General features: G+C 35.6%; 1 protein-coding gene across 1 annotated transcript in view; it reads left to right on the top strand.

Annotated features, from left to right (window-relative positions):
* Positions 1-12,891: 12,891 nt before the first annotated feature.
* The window catches only part of LOC134443466 (tripartite motif-containing protein 16-like), an 18,915-nt gene continuing 7,690 nt past the window's right edge, over positions 12,892-24,116 (top strand). Inside the window, exons 1-2 of the mRNA XM_063193242.1 lie at positions 12,892-13,670; positions 22,008-22,103. Coding sequence (XP_063049312.1) covers positions 13,077-13,670; positions 22,008-22,103 — 690 coding nt within the window. The 5' untranslated portion in view covers positions 12,892-13,076. The remainder of the gene's footprint in view (positions 13,671-22,007; positions 22,104-24,116) is intronic.

The following is a 24,116-nucleotide window of genomic DNA, read 5'->3' as shown; positions in this document are numbered from 1 at the left end:
ATGTGTTATAGTATTCTCATGTGTTATAATATTCTCATGTGTTATAGTATTCTCATGTGTTATAATATTCTCATGTGTTATAATATTCTCATGTGTTATAATATTCTCATGTGTTATAGTATTCTCATGTGTTATAATATTCTCATGTGTTATAGTATTCTCATGTGTTATAGTATTCTCATGTGTTATAATATTCTCATGTGTTATAATATTCTCATATAGTATTCTCATGTGTTATAGTATTCTCATATAGTATTCTCATGTGTTATAGTATTCTCATGTGTTATAGTATTCTCATATAGTATTCTCATGTGTTATAATATTCTCATATAGTATTCTCATGTGTTATAATATTCTCATATAGTATTCTCATGTGTTATAATATTCTCATGTGTTATAGTATTCTCATGTGTTATAGTATTCTCATGTGTTATAATATTCTCATGTGTTATAGTATTCTCATGTGTTATAGTATTCTCATATAGTATTCTCATGTGTTATAATATTCTCATGTGTTATAGTATTCTCATGTGTTATAATATTCTCATATAGTATTCTCATGTGTTATAGTATTCTCATGTGTTATAATATTCTCATGTGTTATAGTATTCTCATGTGTTATAATATTCTCATGTGTTATAATATTCTCATGTGTTATAGTATTCTCATGTGTTATAGTATTCTCATGTGTTATAGTATTCTCATATAGTATTCTCATGTGTTATAATATTCTCATGTGTTATAGTATTCTCATATAGTATTCTCATGTGTTATAATATTCTCATATAGTATTCTCATGTGTTATAGTATTCTCATGTGTTATAGTATTCTCATATAGTATTCTCATGTGTTATAATATTCTCATATAATATTCTCATATAGTATTCTCATATAGTATTCTCATGTGTTATAATATTCTCATATAATATTCTCATATAGTATTCTCATGTGTTATAGTATTCTCATTTGTTATAATATTCTCATATAATATTCTCATATAGTATTCTCATGTGTTATAATATTCTCATGTGTTATAGTATTCTCATGTGTTATAGTATTCTCATGTGTTATAGTATTCTCATGTGTTATAATATTCTCATATAGTATTCTCATATAGTATTGTCATGTGTTATAGTATTCTCATGTGTTATAGTATTCTCATGTGTTATAATATTCTCATGTGTTATAGTATTGTCATGTGTTATAGTATTCTCATGTGTTATAGTATTCTCATGTGTTATAATATTCTCATGTGTTATAATATTCTCATGTGTTGTAATATTCTCATGTGTTATAGTATTCTCATGTGTTATAGTATTCTCATGTGTTATAATATTCTCATGTGTTATAGTATTCTCATTTGTTATAATATTCTCATATAGTATTCTCATATAGTATTCTCATGTGTTATAATATTCTCATATAGTATTCTCATGTGTTATAGTATTCTCATGTGTTATAGTATTCTCATGTGTTATAATATTCTCATGTGTTATAATATTCTCATATAGTATTCTCATGTGTTATAATATTCTCATGTGTTATAATATTCTCATGTGTTATAATATTCTCATGTGTTATAGTATTCTCATGTGTTATAGTATTCTCATGTGTTATAATATTCTCATGTGTTATAATATTCTCATATAGTATTCTCATGTGTTATAATATTCTCATGTGTTATAGTATTCTCATGTGTTATAGTATTCTCATGTGTTATAGTATTCTCATATAGTATTCTCATGTGTTATAGTATTCTCATGCCTTATAGTATTATCATGTGTTATAGTATTCTCATGTGTTATAATATTCTCATGTGTTATAGTATTCTCATGTGTTATAATATTCTCATATAGTATTCTCATGTGTTATAATATTCTCATGTGTTATAGTATTCTCATGTGTTATAGTATTCTCATATAGTATTCTCATGTGTTATAGTATTCTCATGTGTTATAATATTCTCATATAGTATTCTCATGTGTTATAGTATTCTCATATAGTATTCTCATGTGTTATAGTATTCTCATGTGTTATAGTATTCTCATATAGTATTCTCATGTGTTATAATATTCTCATGTGTTATAGTATTCTCATATAGTATTCTCATATAGTATTCTCATGTGTTATAGTATTCTCATATAGTATTCTCATGTGTTATAGTATTCTCATGTGTTATAATATTCTCATGTGTTATAACATTCTCATGTGTTATAATATTCTCATATAGTATTCTCATGTGTTATAGTATTCTCATATAGTATTCTCATGTGTTATAATATTCTCATGTGTTATAGTATTCTCATGTGTTATAATATTCTCATGTGTTATAGTATTCTCATGTGTTATAATATTCTCATGTGTTATAATATTCTCATATAGTATTCTCATGTGTTATAATATTCTCATGTGTTATAGTATTCTCATGTGTTATAGTATTCTCATGTGTTATAATATTCTCATGTGTTATAGTATTCTCATGTGTTATAGTATTCTCATGTGTTATAATATTCTCATATAGTATTCTCATGTGTTATAATATTCTCATACAGTATTCTCATGTGTTATAATATTCTCATGTGTTATAGTATTCTCATGTGTTATAGTATTCTCATGTGTTATAATATTCTCATGTGTTATAGTATTCTCATTTGTTATAATATTCTCATATAGTATTCTCATATAGTATTCTCATATAGTATTCTCATGTGTTATAGTATTCTCATGTGTTATAATATTCTCATATAGTATTCTCATGTGTTATAGTATTCTCATGTGTTATAATATTCTCATATAGTATTCTCATGTGTTATAATATTCTCATATAGTATTCTCATGTGTTATAATATTCTCATGTGTTATAGTATTCTCATGTGTTATAGTATTCTCATTTGTTGTAATATTCTCATGTGTTATAGTATTCTCATGTATTATAATATTCTCATGTGTTATAGTATTCTCATGTGTTATAGTATTCTCATGTGTTATAGTATTCTCATGTGTTATAATATTCTCATGTGTTATAATATTCTCATGTGTTATAGTATTCTCATGTGTTATAATATTCTCATGTGTTATAGTATTCTCATGTGTTATAGTATTCTCATGTGTTATAATATTCTCATGTGTTATAGTATTCTCATGTGTTATAGTATTCTCATGTGTTATAATATTCTCATATAGTATTCTCATGTGTTATAGTATTCTCATATAGTATTCTCATATAGTATTCTCATGTGTTATAGTATTCTCATGCCTTATAGTATTCTCATGTGTTATAGTATTCTCATGTGTTATAGTATTCTCATATAGTATTCTCATGTGTTATAGTATTCTCATGTGTTATAGTATTCTCATATAGTATTCTCATGTGTTATAATATTCTCATATAGTATTCTCATGTGTTATAATATTCTCATATAGTATTCTCATGTGTTATAGTATTCTCATGTGTTATAATATTCTCATGTGTTATAATATTCTCATGTGTTATAGTATTCTCATGTGTTATAATATTCTCATGTGTTATAATATTCTCATGTGTTATAGTATTCTCATATAGTATTCTCATGTGTTATAGTATTCTCATGTGTTATAGTATTCTCATATAGTATTCTCATGTGTTATAGTATTCTCATGTATTATAATATTCTCATGTGTTATAATATTCTCATGTGTTATAATATTCTCATGTGTTATAGTATTCTCATGTGTTATAATATTCTCATGTGTTATAGTATTCTCATGTGTTATAGTATTCTCATATAGTATTCTCATGTGTTATAATATTCTCATGTGTTATAGTATTCTCATATAGTATTCTCATGTGTTATAATATTCTCATATAGTATTCTCATGTGTTATAGTATTCTCATATAGTATTCTCATGTGTTATAGTATTCTCATATAGTATTCTCATGTGTTATAATATTCTCATATAGTATTCTCATATAGTATTCTCATGTGTTATAATATTCTCATGTGTTATAGTATTCTCATGTGTTATAGTATTCTCATGTGTTATAATATTCTCATGTGTTATAATATTCTCATGTGTTATAATATTCTCATGTGTTATAGTATTCTCATGTGTTATAGTATTCTCATGTGTTATAGTATTCTCATGTGTTATAGTATTCTCATGTGTTATAATATTCTCATATAGTATTCTCATGTGTTATAATATTCTCATATAGTATTCTCATGTGTTATAATATTCTCATGTGTTATAGTATTCTCATGTGTTATAGTATTCTCATGTGTTATAATATTCTCATGTGTTATAGTATTCTCATGTGTTATAATATTCTCATGTGTTATAGTATTCTCATATAGTATTCTCATATAGTATTCTCATGTGTTATAATATTCTCATGTGTTATAATATTCTCATATAGTATTCTCATGTGTTATAGTATTCTCATGTGTTATAATATTCTCATATAGTATTCTCATGTGTTATAGTATTCTCATATAGTATTCTCATATGTTATAATATTCTCATGTATTATAGTATTCTCATGTGTTATAATATTCTCATGTGTTGTAATATTCTCATGTGTTATAATATTCTCATGTGTTATAATATTCTCATGTGTTATAGTATTGTCATGTGTTATAATATTCTCATGTGTTATAGTATTCTCATGTGTTATAATATTCTCATGTGTTATAATATTCTCATGTGTTATAGTATTCTCATGTGTTATAATATTCTCATGTGTTATAGTATTCTCATGTGTTATAGTATTCTCATGTGTTATAATATTCTCATGTGTTATAGTATTCTCATGTGTTATAGTATTCTCATGTGTTATAATATTCTCATATAGTATTCTCATATAGTATTCTCATATAGTATTCTCATATAGAATTCTCATGTGTTATAGTATTCTCATGCCTTATAGTATTCTCATGTGTTATAGTATTCTCATGTGTTATAGTATTCTCATATAGTATTCTCATGTGTTATAGTATTCTCATGTGTTATAGTATTCTCATATAGTATTCTCATGTGTTATAATATTCTCATATAGTATTCTCATGTGTTATAATATTCTCATATAGTATTCTCATGTGTTATAGTATTCTCATGTGTTATAATATTCTCATGTGTTATAATATTCTCATGTGTTATAGTATTCTCATGTGTTATAATATTCTCATGTGTTATAATATTCTCATGTGTTATAGTATTCTCATATAGTATTCTCATGTGTTATAATATTCTCATGTGTTATAGTATTCTCATGTGTTATAGTATTCTCATGTTTTATAATATTCTCATGTGTTATAGTATTCTCATGTGTTATAATATTCTCATGTGTTATAGTATTCTCATGTGTTATAGTATTCTCATGTGTTATAGTATTCTCATGTGTTATAGTATTCTCATATAGTATTCTCATGTGTTATAATATTCTCATGTGTTATAGTATTCTCATATAGTATTCTCATGTGTTATAATATTCTCATATAGTATTCTCATGTGTTATAATATTCTCATATAGTATTCTCATATAGTATTCTCATATAGTATTCTCATGTGTTATAGTATTCTCATATAGTATTCTCATATAGTATTCTCATGTGTTATAATATTCTCATATAGTATTCTCATGTGTTATAGTATTCTCATGTGTTATAATATTCTCATGTGTTATAATATTCTCATGTGTTATAGTATTCTCATGTGTTATAATATTCTCATGTGTTATAGTATTCTCATGTGTTATAATATTCTCATGTGTTATAGTATTCTCATTTGTTATAATATTCTCATATAGTATTCTCATATAGTATTCTCATGTGTTATAATATTCTCATGTGTTATAATATTCTCATGTGTTATAGTATTCTCATGTGTTATAATATTCTCATGTGTTATAATATTCTCATGTGTTATAGTATTCTCATGTGTTATAATATTCTCATGTGTTATAATATTCTCATATAGTATTCTCATGTGTTATAATATTCTCATGTGTTATAATATTCTCATGTGTTATAGTATTCTCATGTGTTATAATATTCTCATGTGTTATAGTATTCTCATGTGTTATAGTATTCTCATGTGTTATAATATTCTCATGTGTTATAATATTCTCATATAGTATTCTCATGTGTTATAATATTCTCATGTGTTATAATATTCTCATGTGTTATAGTATTCTCATGTGTTATAGTATTCTCATGTGTTATAATATTCTCATATAGTATTCTCATGTGTTATAGTATTCTCATGTGTTATAATATTCTCATGTGTTATAGTATTCTCATGTGTTATAATATTCTCATGTGTTATAGTATTCTCATGTGTTATAATATTCTCATGTGTTATAATATTCTCATGTGTTATAATATTCTCATGTGTTATAGTATTCTCATGTGTTATAATATTCTCATGTGTTATAGTATTCTCATGTGTTATAATATTCTCATGTGTTATAATATTCTCATGTGTTATAGTATTCTCATATAGTATTCTCATGTGTTATAGTATTCTCATATAGTATTCTCATGTGTTATAGTATTCTCATGTGTTATAATATTCTCATATAGTATTCTCATGTGTTATAGTATTCTCATATAGTGTTCTCATGTGTTATAATATTCTCATATAGTATTCTCATGTGTTATAATATTCTCATGTGTTATAATATTCTCATGTGTTATAGTATTCTCATGTGTTATAGTATTCTCATGTGTTATAATATTCTCATGTGTTATAGTATTCTCATGTGTTATAGTATTCTCATATAGTATTCTCATGTGTTATAATATTCTCATATAATATTCTCATGTGTTATAATATTCTCATATAGTATTCTCATGTGTTATAGTATTCTCATGTGTTATAATATTCTCATGTGTTATAGTATTCTCATGTGTTATAATATTCTCATGTGTTATAATATTCTCATGTGTTATAGTATTCTCATGTGTTATAGTATTCTCATGTGTTATAGTATTCTCATATAGTATTCTCATGTGTTATAATATTCTCATGTGTTATAGTATTCTCATATAGTATTCTCATGTGTTATAATATTCTCATATAGTATTCTCATGTGTTATAATATTCTCATGTGTTATAGTATTCTCATATAGTATTCTCATGTGTTATAATATTCTCATATAGTATTCTCATATAGTATTCTCATATAGTATTCTCATGTGTTATAATATTCTCATATAATATTCTCATATAGTATTCTCATGTGTTATAGTATTCTCATGTGTTATAATATTCTCATATAGTATTCTCATATAGTATTCTCATGTGTTATAGTATTCTCATGTGTTATAGTATTCTCATGTGTTATAGTATTCTCATGCCTTATAGTATTCTCATGTGTTATAGTATTCTCATGTGTTATAGTATTCTCATATAGTATTCTCATATAGTATTCTCATGTGTTATAGTATTCTCATGTGTTATAGTATTCTCATGTGTTATAGTATTCTCATGTGTTATAGTATTCTCATGTGTTATAGTATTCTCATGTGTTATAGTATTCTCATGTGTTATAATATTCTCATGTGTTATAATATTCTCATGTGTTATAGTATTCTCATGTGTTATAATATTCTCATGTGTTATAGTATTCTCATGTGTTATAATATTCTCATATAGTATTCTCATATAGTATTCTCATGTGTTATAGCTATTCTCATGCCTTATAGTATTCTCATGTGTTATAGTATTCTCATGTGTTATAGTATTTTCATGTGTTATAGTATTCTCATGTGTTATAATATTCTCATATAGTATTCTCATGTGTTATAATATTCTCATGTGTTATAATATTCTCATGTGTTATAATATTCTCATGTGTTATAGTATTCTCATGTGTTATAGTATTCTCATGTGTTATAGTATTCTCATGTGTTATAATATTCTCATATAGTACTCTCATGTGTTATAATATTCTCATGTGTTATAGTATTCTCATGTGTTATAGTATTCTCATGTGTTATAATATTCTCATATAGTATTCTCATGTGTTATAGTATTCTCATATAGTATTCTCATGTGTTATAGTATTCTCATGTGTTATAATATTCTCATATAGTATTCTCATGTGTTATAATATTCTCATATAGTATTCTCATGTGTTATAATATTCTCATGTGTTATAGTATTCTCATGTGTTATAATATTCTCATATAGTATTCTCATGTGTTATAGTATTCTCATGTGTTATAATATTCTCATATAATATTCTCATGTGTTATAATATTCTCATATAGTATTCTCATGTGTTATAGTATTCTCATGTGTTATAATATTCTCATATAGTATTCTCATGTGTTATAGTATTCTCATGTGTTATAGTATTCTCATGTGTTATAGTATTCTCATATAGTATTCTCATGTGTTATAGTATTCTCATATAGTATTCTCATGTGTTATAGTATTCTCATGTGTTATAATATTCTCATGTGTTATAACATTCTCATGTGTTATAATATTCTCATATAGTATTCTCATGTGTTATAGTATTCTCATATAGTATTCTCATGTGTTATAATATTCTCATGTGTTATAGTATTCTCATGTGTTATAATATTCTCATGTGTTATAGTATTCTCATGTGTTATAATATTCTCATGTGTTATAATATTCTCATATAGTATTCTCATGTGTTATAATATTCTCATGTGTTATAGTATTCTCATGTGTTATAGTATTCTCATGTGTTATAATATTCTCATGTGTTATAGTATTCTCATGTGTTATAGTATTCTCATGTGTTATAATATTCTCATATAGTATTCTCATGTGTTATAATATTCTCATATAGTATTCTCATGTGTTATAATATTCTCATGTGTTATAGTATTCTCATGTGTTATAGTATTCTCATGTGTTATAATATTCTCATGTGTTATAGTATTCTCATGTGTTATAATATTCTCATGTGTTATAATATTCTCATATAGTATTCTCATATAGTATTCTCATGTGTTATAGTATTCTCATGTGTTATAATATTCTCATATAGTATTCTCATGTGTTATAGTATTCTCATGTGTTATAATATTCTCATATAGTATTCTCATGTGTTATAATATTCTCATATAGTATTCTCATGTGTTATAATATTCTCATGTGTTATAGTATTCTCATGTGTTATAGTATTCTCATTTGTTGTAATATTCTCATGTGTTATAGTATTCTCATGTATTATAATATTCTCATGTGTTATAGTATTCTCATGTGTTATAGTATTCTCATGTGTTATAGTATTCTCATGTGTTATAATATTCTCATGTGTTATAATATTCTCATGTGTTATAGTATTCTCATGTGTTATAATATTCTCATGTGTTATAGTATTCTCATGTGTTATAGTATTCTCATGTGTTATAATATTCTCATGTGTTATAGTATTCTCATGTGTTATAGTATTCTCATGTGTTATAATATTCTCATATAGTATTCTCATATAGTATTCTCATATAGTATTCTCATATAGTATTCTCATGTGTTATAATATTCTCATGTGTTATAGTATTCTCATGTGTTATAGTATTCTCATATAGTATTCTCATGTGTTATAGTATTCTCATGTGTTATAGTATTCTCATATAGTATTCTCATGTGTTATAATATTCTCATATAGTATTCTCATGTGTTATAATATTCTCATATAGTATTCTCATGTGTTATAGTATTCTCATGTGTTATAGTATTCTCATGTGTTATAGTATTCTCATGTGTTATAATATTCTCATGTGTTATAATATTCTCATGTGTTATAGTATTCTCATATAGTATTCTCATGTGTTATAATATTCTCATGTGTTATAGTATTCTCATATAGTATTCTCATGTGTTATAGTATTCTCATGTGTTATAATATTTTCATGTTTTATAGTATTCTCATGTGTTATAATATTCTCATGTGTTATAATATTCTCATGTGTTATAGTATTCTCATGTGTTATAGTATTCTCATGTGTTATAGTATTCTCATATAGTATTCTCATGTGTTATAATATTCTCATGTGTTATAGTATTCTCATATAGTATTCTCATGTGTTATAATATTCTCATATAGTATTCTCATGTGTTATAGTATTCTCATATAGTATTCTCATGTGTTATAGTATTCTCATATAGTATTCTCATGTGTTATAGTATTCTCATATAGTATTCTCATATAGTATTCTCATGTGTTATAGTATTGTCATGTGTTATAGTATTCTCATGTGTTATAGTATTCTCATGTGTTATAATATTCTCATGTGTTATAATATTCTCATGTGTTATAATATTCTCATGTGTTGTAATATTCTCATGTGTTATAGTATTCTCATGTGATATAATATTCTCATGTGTTATAGTATTCTCATGTGTTATAGTATTCTCATATAATATTCTCATATAGTATTCTCATGTGTTATAGTATTCTCATGTGTTATAGTATTCTCATGTGTTATAGTATTCTCATGTGTTATAATATTCTCATGTGTTATAGTATTGTCATGTGTTATAGTATTCTCATGTGTTATAGTATTCTCATGTGTTATAATATTCTCATATAGTATTCTCATGTGTTATAATATTCTCATGTGTTATAGTATTCTCATGTGTTATAGTATTCTCATGTGTTATAATATTCTCATGTGTTATAGTATTCTCATGTGTTATAGTATTCTCATGTGTTATAATATTCTCATGTGTTATAATATTCTCATATAGTATTCTCATGTGTTATAATATTCTCATGTGTTATAGTATTCTCATGTCTTATAGTATTCTCATGTGTTATAGTATTCTCATGTGTTATAATATTCTCATATAGTATTCTCATGTGTTATAGTATTCTCATGTGTTATAATATTCTCATGTGTTATAGTATTCTCATGTGTTATAATATTCTCATATAGTATTCTCATGTGTTATAATATTCTCATATAGTATTCTCATGTGTTATAATATTCTCATGTGTTATAGTATTCTCATGTGTTATAGTATTCTCATGTGTTATAATATTCTCATGTGTTATAATATTCTCATATAGTATTCTCATGTGTTATAGTATTCTCATGTGTTATAGTATTCTCATGTGTTATAATATTCTCATATAGTATTCTCATGTGTTATAGTATTCTCATGTGTTATAGTATTCTCATGTTATGTTTCTGTGTTCGACCGGGCGAGTGGGGCTGGCGCCCCGGGGCCCATGATCCAGGGGGCCCAGGGGGGGCCCAACAACAATCCAGATACCGATGTCGATGTTGATTGCGATAGAGCCCTCTATTCTAGGATCTTCTTAAGTTGTACTTCTTTAGTCTATAAGGGTTAACTGAAATGGGCTGGGGGGAGTGCAGTCAGAGGGCCCTCGGCCACAGGACATAGGAACCAGAGGGCCCCTGGGCCATGTCGTACAGCAACCAGAGGGCCCCTAGGTCACGGAGGACGGCAATCAGAGGGCCCCTGGGCCACGGGGGATGGCAAAGGGCCCCTGAACCACGGGATATGGCAACCAGAGGGCCCCTGGGTCACGGGGGACGGCTATCAAAGGGCCCCTGAGCCACGGGATATGGCAACCATAGGGCCCCTGGGCCACAGGAAACGGCAATCAAAGGGCCCCTGGGCTATGCGGTACAGCGACTAGAGTGCCTAGGGGGGCAGCAATCAAAGGGCCCCTGGGCTACAGGATATGCCAACCAGATGGTCCCTGGGCCATGCAGTACGAAAACCAGAGGGCCCCTGGGCCACAGAATATGGCAACCAGAGGGCCCCTGAGCCATGATGTATGGCAACCAGAGGGCCCCTGGGGCATGGGGGACGACAACCAGAGGATCCCTGGGCCATGAGGAACGGCAGCCATTGTAAGACAAAAACCAATATGGATTTTCCAGTGGACTCAGTCCTGCTAATAATCACAGAAAGTTGCAATTGGCTCTCTGAAAAGTCGCTTAAAGTCACCAGATGACATCATGACATTACGTATGATGTCACAGCACCATGCACGCAATGCCAATCTCTAGAAAACGTGTGGGGACGGTTATGTCTGTAGTAGAAGAAGACCATGAGCCTGGCAGATGAACTTGTTCAATTAAAATCATTCATTCCAAAAGAACAAAGATGCCCAAATACATTGCGAAAGACCGTGGTGAATTTGGATTTGTAGTCCACTTTCCCAAGTCTTTACATCGCACTTCGACTGTTCTTGACTCTGCCAATTACGAACTGTGAAGGGGAACGGTCATTCTCCAGAATGGCTCGAGTAAAAAAATGAGCTCAGGATGAAAATGACCCAAAATCGTCTGAACTCCCTCTCACTTCTTGCAATTGAATCACAGTTTGTGCAACAGCTGAACTTTGATGAGTTGGTAGATGATTTTGCACGAAGGAAGAGCAGAAAGAGACTTTTGTAGGGGAGTGTGTGTCGGGGGGCGCTGGGTTGGTATGGGCTCGGAGCGGGAGGGGGGGCCCTTGCAATCTCCTTGCCCCGGGGCCCAGACCCACCTTAATCCGGGCCTGATTGGGACTCATAGTGTAGTAGGCCTAGGCTTTTTAGACATTAGTTTGAGAAAAAGCAGTGACAACACTATAAAGTGATGCTTACTCTATAATAATAATAATAATAACCATAATCATAATAATTAGGCCAACACTTTGAACATATTTGATTAGGCTATACCTGAACAATTAGTGTGCATTTGACATGTACAGGTATGTAGGTCAAATGCACAAACCTTAAATAATTGTTCAGATATACCCTAATTAAATATGTCCTCTAGTCTATATTATAGAGTACGTGCCTTAATAAGTGTCCATGTTATATTTCCACCTACAGTAGGGGTGCTAGAGGAGAGGAGAGGAGAGGAGAGGGTGAAAATGAGAAGGCCAGCAGTACTTAAATTGTGAATTCCAGAACACACGCTGCCAACTTCCACTACTATACCTGACCAGTAGGGGGCAGCAGTACTCCATGAATACGCCACACTACTGCTTCCAAGTTTTATTACATGAGCAAAGGTGAAAAGTTAAGGGTGTTGCCCGCAGAACTTCTGTTGGAAGGAATTAACCCAGCTATCATCGATTACTGAAGAAAATGGCAGAAGCCGTGGCAGGTAACAAGGACATATTCGAGTGTCCTATTTGCTTGGATCTTCTGAAGGATCCGGTGACTCTTACTTGTGGACATAGTTACTGTTTGCGCTGTATTGAGGACTGCTGGGATAAGGGAGATGGCAAGGGCGTTTACAGATGCCCTAAATGCAGACAGACTTTCACCCCAAGACCCGACTTAAAGAAGAATATTATTATTGCTGAACTTGTGGATCAAATGAGGAAGAGCAGAATACAAACTGCAGCTGCTGTTGAATGTGCTGCTGGACCTGGAGATGTGGCATGTGACGTCTGTAGGCCTACCGAGAGAAAACTCAAAGCTGTCAAGTCCTGTCTGGATTGTTTGGTATCGTACTGTGACACTCATTTGAAAGTTCATGATGAAGCCCATTATGGTAGAAATCACACCATGACTGATGCCACTGGCCAGCTACAGGAGAGGATCTGTCCCCGTCATAAGAAGGTTTTTGAAATATTCTGCCGCACCGACCAGAGTTGCATCTGCTATCTGTGTACGATGGACGATCATAAAGGCCACGACACGATCACAGCTACAGCAGAGTGGAGTCAGAAAAAGGTAACATGTGGCCCTACAGTCCTTTTTATATTTTGTGGATAGATTATGCTCAGCTTTGCTAAGTTTAATGTAGCATGTTGAATATAAAGGAACTGTTTTCCTTATTGAGGTAGAATGTGTTTCTTAGATAAAAGGTCCAATGTCTCATTCTGTAAAACATTTACAGCTCCTAGTAGCCTGTGACCTGCCATAGACCTACACACTGTGTGACTTACAGGTTGAGAGCCAGCTTGAGTCATGTTTAATGTCTATTGTAGTAGCATCATTATATTGTTTCCAAAATAATGTCAGGCTAAACGGTGCCTTGTGAATTCTGCCATCTTAGGATCGTCCATGTCCTTTTCAGAGCTATTTTCACAGTGAGCTCTTTGAGGAATTTATGCAGTGTCATCATCATCTCTGTTACACTATATGGCCCTATAGAACATCTCAATAAAGACAAATAATTGTGCTAAACACAGCAGTGTGAGTGGAGGGCCATAGAGAAACACACAGTGATGTTCTGCATGAGTGTTGGGTAGTGTAGTGGCAAAACTTCGTTCATTTGTGTTCATTTAATTAAACCACTTCGTGTGGGCAGCCTAAGGATTTCTGACTCGTCTCCATATCCAATGCACCGTCATTCATTTCAGTTTCAGTGTACTCACGGACCAGTTGAGTTTCCTTTTAGTTTTCTTTAATTCTTGAAGTCTTGGTAACACAAAAATATCTTAGTACAAACATAAAAAGTTAAAATAAAACCGGAATATCACTCGGTCACACTATCTTCTTATTTCACAATGCACGGAACATAGACATGGGAGCACGGTCAAAAAGCTATGTGCCTTCGTTGCTGCACACGCGTCGACTGACCAGCCCGTCTCCCATTCAAATTACACATATCCCATGGAATTCGGTAGACCAATCAAAATGCAGCATTAATCATTACATTTCTAAATAAGCATATTAAAATAAAAACTTAACAATAACATGGTAAATATTAATCTGGCAATATCCAAATTCAAAAATATTAATTATTCATTCAAAAAATATTCATCAAAATTACTTTCAACAATATGGCTCTAACATTTCCAGCCCCTAATTGTAAGACATGAAGGCTGACAATTACTCATCATAATAACACTATAGAGCCAAGCAAATCACACCTTAATGTAAACTCACAACATTTACAGAGATAATATTCAGAAAATTACAATATTCACGTTAACATTTTTACATTCTTTTCTTTTTTTTTTGTTTACTCACGTGTCCCTTTCACAAATAAGGCAAAGTTTGTCAACAGGTCTTTCTAAGGTGCTGGTCTTCGTCTTGATGACCACACGCCGCACAAGTCCCTTGGCGTCTGGAATAATCCATTGAACCCTCCCCAGTACCCACGAGCTTCGTGGTGCGGTATCGTCGACGATCATGACGATGTCCCCGGCACTCAGGTTGTTCTTGACGCTGGTCCATTTCTGCCGCTCCTGCAGCATGGGTAGATACTCACGCACCCACCGCTTCCAAAACATGTCAGCAAGATATTGCACTTGCCTCCATCGGCGGCGGGAATATGAGTCCTCCCTCTGGAACAGTCCAGGAGGAAGAGCTGGCTTGTTCTTCATCAGCAGCAAGTGGTTAGGGGTTAACGGCTCAGGATCTGTTGGATCGTCTGTTGTTGTGGTCAGTGGCCTATTGTTCAGCACTGACTCTACTTCACACATCAGTGTCAGCAAGCATTCATCATTGATTGTCTGTTGTTTGAGCACAGACCTGAGAACTTTTCTCACAGATCTGATCTGCCTTTCCCAAATTCCCCCGAAGTGAGAACCAGAGGGTGGATTGAAAATCCACTGAATTCCTCTTTGCATCAGGGAATCTGCAATCTTGGACTGGTTCCACTCTTGAATCGCTGTACGCAGCTCACGCTCAGCTGCCACTAGGTTCGTGCCATTATCTGAGCGCATAATGGCTACCTGTCCTCTCCTGCACACAAAACGTCTGATGGCATTCAGACAAGAATCAGTGTCCAACGTGTGCGCAATCTCTATGTGCACTGCTCTCGTTGTGAGACAGGTAAACAGCACACCGTATCGTTTCACTGTACTGCGGCCTTGCTTGACATCAAATGGCCCAAAGTAGTCGACCCCCACGTTTGTGAAAGGAGGGTTGTCAGGCAGAAGTCTGTCCTCTGGCAAGTCTGCCATCTTCTGCTCTAGAGGTTTGCCTTTAACTTTTCTGCAGATCACACACTTTGAGAGAAACTTTCTCACTACTGAGTTGGCAGAGGGTATCCAATATTTCTGTCGTAACTGGGAGAGCATGTAAAGTCTTCCGCAGTGTCCAATCTTTTCGTGAGTGTCTCTCAAGATCAATGTGGTGACATGTAGGTCCTTCGGAAGGATTGCTGGATGCTTCGTGTGCTCCGGCATAGCAGCAGCAGAGAGACGACCTCCGACTCTCAGCACACCTTCATGAAGTTCTGGATCGAGTTTCCGCAGGTGACTGTTCTTCTTCACACTGTTGCCTTTCTTTAGCATGGTGATCTCTTCCTGGAAACGTTCGCTCTGACAGAACTTAATGATCTCTGTTTCAGCTTGTGTTAGGTCCTCCAAGGTAAGTATTGTGGTTGTCATTGGTTTCTTGTCTTGTCTGTTTGTATTGTTTGTGTTTGTTTGTTCTTTCTTTTTCCTACAGCGTTGCCGAAGCAGGTCTTTGAACTTGAGAACCCAGGCCACAGCTCTCTTCAAACGGTGCCAGCTGGAGTAGTGGTTGAACAGTTTGTTCACGGGATGAACATCTTCTGCTGTGTTTGTGAGATTAACTGTGGCGGTGTGTTTCACTTTGTTGTCAACTTCATCAGTTTCTGTTTTATCAGGTCTTTTTGGCCAGTGATGTTCTGGTTCTTTCAGAAATGCTGGACCCTGGAACCAGCTTGTGTTTTTCATGAACTTGGTTGGTGCAAGCCCTCGGGATGCACAATCTGCGGGATTAGTTGATGTGTCAACATATCTCCACTGCTGAGGCGTTGTGAGCTCTCGGATTACTGAAATGCGGTTAGCAACGAATGTCTTAAAGCGAAGTTTCTCGTTCTCAATGTACTTTAGCACAGTTGTGCTGTCAGTCCAGAACAAAGAATCGAGTAGATCCACCTGGAGCTCACTTCTCAGCATCTTGTCTGTCTTTACAGCAACCATCGCTGCCGTCAGCTCAATGCGTGGGATAGTGGTTTGCTTGATTGGAGTTACGCGGGATGTTCCCTTCATAAAGGTACAATGAGCATGTCCATCTTCATCAGTCAGGCGTAGGTAAGAGACAGTTCCATACCCACTTTCACTTCCATCAGAAAAATGGTGGAGCTGTGCTGTTGCGACAGGCCCAAATTCCACTGGTCTCACGCATCTCGGTATGGTCATAGCTGACAGCTGGCTTAGTTCTATCAGCCAATTGTTCCATTTCCTACTGAGCTGTTCTGGAATCTTCTCGTCCCAAGCAAGTTCCTCCTTGCACAGCTGCTGTAGAATCAACTTTGCAGGAAGAATTGCTGGAGCGAGGAATCCGAGCGGGTCGTAGATGGAACTTGTGATCGAGAGAATTCCTCGTCTTGTGACAGGTTTGTCTCTGACGTTGATCCTGAACTTGAAAGCATCAGACTCAGTGCTCCATAGAACGCCCAGAGCTCTTTCCATGGGTAGTGCGTCGTGGGTCAAGTCCAGATCTCGGATGTCTTTTGCTCTTTCATGGTCAGGGATAGAGGAGAGCAAAGCTCGGCAGTTGCTTGTCCACTTCGTTAAACGAAATCCTCCACTGGCGCACAGTGCTGTGAGGTCTTTGTACAGCTTGACTGCTTGATCTTCATTGGCAACCGATGTCAATGCGTCATCGACATAGAAGTTCTTCAAGATTGCGTTCACAGCCTCTGGTGATGACTTGCTGCGGTTCTCCTCAGCTGTTCTTCGAAGTGCGTAGTTCGCGCAACTAGGAGAAGAAGTCGCACCGAAAATGTGGACTGTCATCCTGTACTCAGTGATGTCTTGACTTAGGTCTCCTGCTGGCCACCACAGGAAGCGCTGCAGGTCGGTGTCTTCTTCAGGAATGCGAACTTGATGGTACATGGCCTCGATGTCTGCAATCATGGCAATCGGTTCTTGTCTGAAACGGAGAAGGACTCCGATCAGCGAGTTCGTTAAGTCCGGTCCTTGAAGTAGCTCACTGTTCAATGAGACTCCCTGGTAGCTGGCCGCACAGTCGAAGACAACGCGGAGCTTCTTCTTTTGTGGGTGATATACCCCGTGGTGGGGAATATACCACAGCTTTCCATCCTGGCGGTTCAGTTGTGCTTTCGGAACCTCAACGGCGTACCCCTTGCTCAGCATGTCATTCATAAAGGCTGTATATTCTTCATGGAACTCGGGATTCCGTCTCAACTTGTTCTTGAGATTCAGGGCACGCTGTAGCACTGAACTGCGGTTGTTCGGCATTTGGACGCACAGCTTCTTGGTTGGCAGACTGATGTAGTAATGTCCATCCGTGAGGTGGGCAGAACTGGACACAGACTCCATGAATTTGTGGTCCTCTTGAGACATCTCAGATCTTTCATCACAGTGGCGTTCAGGAAAATCATGGTCATACTGTTGTATAAGCAGATGCTCCACACTGTCGATGGCTATTCTGTTCACAACTGCATGTGACTGTGCATGGTCATCAGCTGCGGTGTCTGTTTCTCTAAGCGGCCCGTTCAGGATCCATCCAAGTGCAATTTTCACAGCATATGGTCCGTTGTCCTTACTTGGGATCACTTTCCATGGCTCCAAGATGGTGTATTCTTTGGTTCCGATGAGAAGTTCCACTCCAGCATCGATGTGAGGCAGCCTCACCTCACTGAGGTACGGCCACTTGGCAATCTCTCTCTGAAGCGGAATGTTCTCTCGAGACACAGGTATGCTCTTCTGTGTGTAAACCTTGGACAATGCGATGAAGTTGTTGTCTTCAAGGCTGCTGACCTCCAAGTCTGTGAGAACGTAGCTTTCCACCTTGCCCTTGGAATTGATGGTACTCAACATGAGATCAGTGCGCCTGCCTTGCACATTCAGCTGCCTTGCCAAAGCCTCTGTACAAAATGACGCAGAGCTGCCGGGGTCCATGAATGCGTAGACCTCAACAGTCTTGTCACCTTTGCTGGCTTTCACTCGCACAGGAACGATGGCAAGCACACACCTGTCTCCAGCCCCAGTACAGGCACTAGTCTCCTTCTCTTCTGACATTTCTGTTGGTGCATTGGCAGCACTGACTTTGTTGACCTCAGTTCCAACCGGTTTCTCCTTCTCCTTAGAGAAATGCAACAGGCTTGGATGCTTCAGAGCACAAACATCGCATGACAGTTTCTTCTTGCATTCCTTGCTCAGATGACCCTTCACTAGGCAACTGAAGCAAAGTCCATTCTTCTTCAAGAAGTCCACTCTGTCACTATGAGCCTTTTCTTTGATCTTGCGACATTCTTGCAATGTGTGATTCTTTTCACAAAACAGGCAGGGCCTTGTAAAGGCACTGCTGAGTGACACATCTGACTTGGACTTTGTGTCGCTTGACTCACTTCCACTTACTTGGTCAACTTTGGTAGCAAAGCTACTTCCTTGCTTTCCTTCTTTCTTTAGTTTGTTTCCCTGTTGGGGTTTCTTTGTGACCTTTTCTGTGGTTGTGGCGTCAATATCCCCGAAGAGCGGGTCAGACACAATCTTTGCTTGACGTTCCACGAAGCTCACCAGCTCTGTGAATCTTGCTCTTTTCTTAGTCTTTTCCTGGATGTCATATGCATGAACTCTCCACCTTTCTCGTACCTTGAATGGCAACTTCGAAATGATGGCCCTCATGGTAGTGGGATTATCCATCTCCTCCATATAATCTAGGTCTTCCATGGCATTACGACAGCTCACCAGGAACACAGAGAATGCACTCAATGCTTTACTGTCCTCTGACTTGATCTGAGTCCACTTGGACACCTTGTCGATTAGCGCCGTAGCCACCTTCAGCTCATTTCCGTACTTTTCTTGAAGCAGCTTCAAAGCCTTAGCATAGCCGCGTTGCTCAGGCATATGCTGACAGCTCCTCACTAGGTCGCGAGGTTCACCTCTGGTGTACTGGTCCAAGAAATATAACTTGTCAGCATCGCTGTCTGCTCTGGAGTCAATGGCATGAAGGAAGGCTCTCATAAACGACCTGTACTCCAGCGGGTCTCCCTGGAACACTGGCACGTCTCTTTGAGGTAAGCGGAACAGCTGTTGGTTTTTTGCAAGCAACTCTGTGATGTCTGTCTGTTTTTGCATCATACGATACATCTCACTGGTAGCATTGTCTTGGTGTGAATTACCTCTGGGTTGCGTAGGCTGTTGCATAATAGCGCTGGGTGACTGCAGCGTAGCACTAGGCAATCGCAGGGTAGCTCTAGCCAGTGGCACCGGCGTAGCTCTGGGTTGCGGTTGTGGAGCTCTGGGTTGCTTTGGTGTGGCGCCAGCTGACACTCCTAGGTAAACCGCAGGCTTTTGGTCTATAGGTTTTTCAGTGAATAGCCTTGCACTGTCAGTGTATTTTGGTGTGGCTGAAATGTTTTGCATATCGCCATATTCATCTTTAGTATTAAAATCAATAAGTGGCATTGGTGCTCCTTTGGCCCCACTCACTTGAGATAAGCGCCCTTCAGATTCTTCATACACTTTTACTTTGGCATTAGATACTGCTAGAGCAGTTTCAATTTCCAATCTTTCCTTTGCAGCTTTAATTTCAGCTTCTTTCATTTCCAACTCTTGTTTTTCCTTTAAAGCGGATGCTTGTGCCATGAGCGCTGCTCTATTGGCTTCTTCTTTAACTCGTAATTGACTTGATGTATTCGACACTCTTGATGATCTCCTTGAAATTTTAGAAGCACTGTCCAATGGAGTTATCTCTTGATCAGCTACTTGTGCTTCAATCCAATTATTTGCTTTAGTCATAAACTGTAAGCACTGTTCTGACTTTGGCTGAAACCACATTTGTTGGTCAGTCTCCTTTTCCTCTTCATTAACAATATACAGCAGCACTGCCTGATTGCATTCAATAAACTCTTCATACAGCTTGTTGTAAACTTTCATCTCTTTTTTAACATCTTCAAGAGCTGGCACAGTTTCAGCTTGCAAGAGCTTCTCTATTTCGTTTGATTTTGTTGTCATTTGTGCTAATTTACCTCTTCTGGCTGTTGTCAAACGGTGTAGATTTTCCTCCATTCCTTTAGCTGTCATTGTCCTCTGTCGGTCACCGTGGCGCACGTCACTCGGAACGTTGCTTTCGTCCGCCATTATCCACGAGGTTTTCACTCAGCTACTACACCAAACAGCTTTCTTTCAGTTGAGCCCAACTGTCTTCGGTTTTGGCTTAGCACAAAATGACTGCAAGCTTGTTCAAAACGAACTTCTCCACATTCAAAACGATCAGAAAGTAACTGCACAAGCACATTCATTCATCATTCAACAGCTGGCAAACGTAGCCTCAGTTAGCTTAGCTCAATACACTTCAATGAAATTAGCTTCCTTGTTAGCTCCACTTCTGCTTAGTCATCCAAGTTAGCTTCATTAAACTTCGGTTAAACTTCGGTTTCCAAACGTTTTTGTTGCTAGAAATCCTCTTATTTATCTTCCACAGCAAGCTTAGACAGCTTTTTGACTTAATGTAGTGGCAAAATTTCGTTCATTTGTGTTCATTTAATTAAACCACTTCGTGTGGGCAGCCTAAGGATTTCTGACTCGTCTCCATATCCAATGCACCGTCATTCATTTCAGTTTCAGTGTACTCACGGACCAGTTGAGTTTCCTTTTAGTTTTCTTTAATTCTTGAAGTCTTGGTAACACAAAAATATCTTGGTACAAACATAAAAAGGTAAAATAAAACAGGAATATCACTCGGTCACACTATCTTCTTCTTTCACAATGCACGGAACATAGACATGGGAGCACGGTCAAAAAGCTATGTGCCTTCGTTGCTGCACACGCGTCGACTGACCAGCACGTCTCTCATTCTAAATTACACATATCCCATGGAATTCGGTAGACCAATCAAAATGCAGCATTAATCATCACGTTTCTAAATAAGCATATTTAAATTAAAACTTAACAATAACATTGTAAATATTAATCTGCCATATACAAATTCAAAAATATTAATTATTCATTCAAAAAATATTCATGAAAATTACTTTCAACAATTTGGCTCTAACAGGTAGCAAATCTGCTCTGTGCTCGCAATGGCTCAAGTACACTTGCATCTACAGCTGGATGTTCCAAGTGAAGTGTTTCTCATCATGTCTGTTTGCCGCTTTGTTTCCTGATGTTCCAGGAGGGGTTGGGGAAGAGCCAGACGAGATGCCAGCAGATCATCCAGTTGAAGGAGAAGGAGCTGCAGGAGCTGAGGAAGGCTGTGGAGACTCTCAAGGTGAGAACCAGAGGAGAGGAGACAATCCGTAGCAGGTTTCGGGTTATGCAGTGAGATGCTAGTAGTTATGATGAGCTGTGACACAAGCACGGCTCTAATGCTGTTTGGCAAAGTCTCTGATGTTACCAATTGACCCCCCTCACAACCACACATGGACATTGCTAATGTTACCAATCACACATGGACATTGCTAATGTTACCAACCACACATGGACATTGCTAATGTTACCAATTAGCCCCCTCACAATCACACATGGACATTGCTAATGTTACCAACCACACTAGTAGTCAGGCCAGGAGCAATACAAATATCATTTCTGATCTCCAGAGACATCGGAAACTACATTCAGGTTTCAGTTTAAATGTTAATGAGTTTGGCTGGAAGGTCAATCAAAGAGTTTTTATGGTACCTAAACAATGAGCCCATATCTCAGGAGCTGACATAAAATGTTGGCGAGGATGTGGAGAAGAAGGGTCGCATGCACACATATTCTATACATGTTCTATAATAAAACCATTTTGGGAGGAGGTAAGGCGAGCTGTCACATACATTTTTGATCTTAAACAACCTCTAACACCAGTAAATGTATTAGGCATCGACCTACTTTTTGTCTGGCACCTGGATAACTTTGTGAATGTGCGCATTCCAACCGCCAAACGCTATTTTCTGCAACAGAGGAAATGCTTTCTCACGTAAATATTGACCCAACAGCAGAAGTCCGTGGCAACATTGTCAATACAAGGCGATTGACAGTGACAACTAGATTTGTTTCCAAGGCAAATGATACGCCCAATTCATACGAGATGAGCTGAATTTCTATGCATGATGTAAGAGCGGCGTGTGACTCAATTTGAGTCAGTTGGTGCCAAATACGAGGTGTGCCCACTTCATTTCTTGGTATACCCACATAGCCTAGATAAATTGGCCTGGCGAGACATTTTCCTGCCGTTTGCAAACTCACATTAGGGTATTGTAACACAACTTGCTTTTGCTCAAAAGCGGATGAATCATGCCAACCATTTTATTACACAAACACGAATAGGCCAGGTAGGCTAACAAAAGGTAACATGACTTACTGCACTAAAGCAAATTACAAAACTATGGAAACAAAGCAAACAACCAGATGTCCAGCTATGGTATAATACAATAGAAAGTGTTTTGGAAACTGAAAAAAATATATTATTTTCTGGAAAGTGCTCACACAAATGGGAAGAAATGTACCCAAAAAATCTTTGCAATAATATGTGTCTTTATTTTGAAAATAGAACAACAACATAAGCTTCCAAATCTTTCACAGCTTGTGCATGCCCTCACACACCCACCCTCTACACCAGCACATACATACATCCAATACAACACCTACTTCACACACACATACACCTACAGGTGAGCTATAGAATGTCTCTTTCTCTCTCTCTCTCTCTCTCTCTCTCTCTCTCTCTCTCTCTCTCTCTCTCTCTCTCTCTCTCTATCTCTCTCTCTCTCTCTCTCTCTCTCTCTCTCTCTCTCTCTCTCTCTCTCTCTCTCTATCATTGTCTCGTAAGGTTTCAGTTGAAGTGCTTTTTTATTTTTTATTCATTTATTCTGTCTTTGTTGGTTTGTTTGTTTTTGTCTTTATGTTTGTCTGTGTCAACTGTCTATTGTCATTTACGTATTTGGGGGGGAAAAAAAAGAAAAAAAGTTTATTTGGTAGTATGCTGAAAAGTCATTGAAAAGAATTGAAGTCTTGTATGGGCATATCATGAACTAGAAGAAGAAACAAGAAGAGAGAAGGGGAAAAAAAGGATGGGGATGATGATGACGATGACGATGATGATGATGATGATGATGAATTTGTTATATTGAAATGAACTGTAAGCCTTGTGAACAGTCCTACCAATAAAGAAAGTAAAAAAAAAAATGTTAATGTCACCACGGCTCTTGACGTGTGTGTGTGTGTGTGTGTGTGTGTGTGTGTGTGTGTGTGTGTGTGTGTGTGTGTGTGTGTGTGTGTGTGTGTGTGTGTGTGTGTG

Source organism: Engraulis encrasicolus, unplaced genomic scaffold (genome assembly GCF_034702125.1).
Source record: "Engraulis encrasicolus isolate BLACKSEA-1 unplaced genomic scaffold, IST_EnEncr_1.0 scaffold_32_np1212, whole genome shotgun sequence".
NCBI classification, from domain to species: Eukaryota; Metazoa; Chordata; class Actinopteri; order Clupeiformes; family Engraulidae; genus Engraulis; species Engraulis encrasicolus.
Note: the sequence above shows the minus strand (reverse complement) of the source record. Positions and strands in the feature narration are given on the sequence as shown.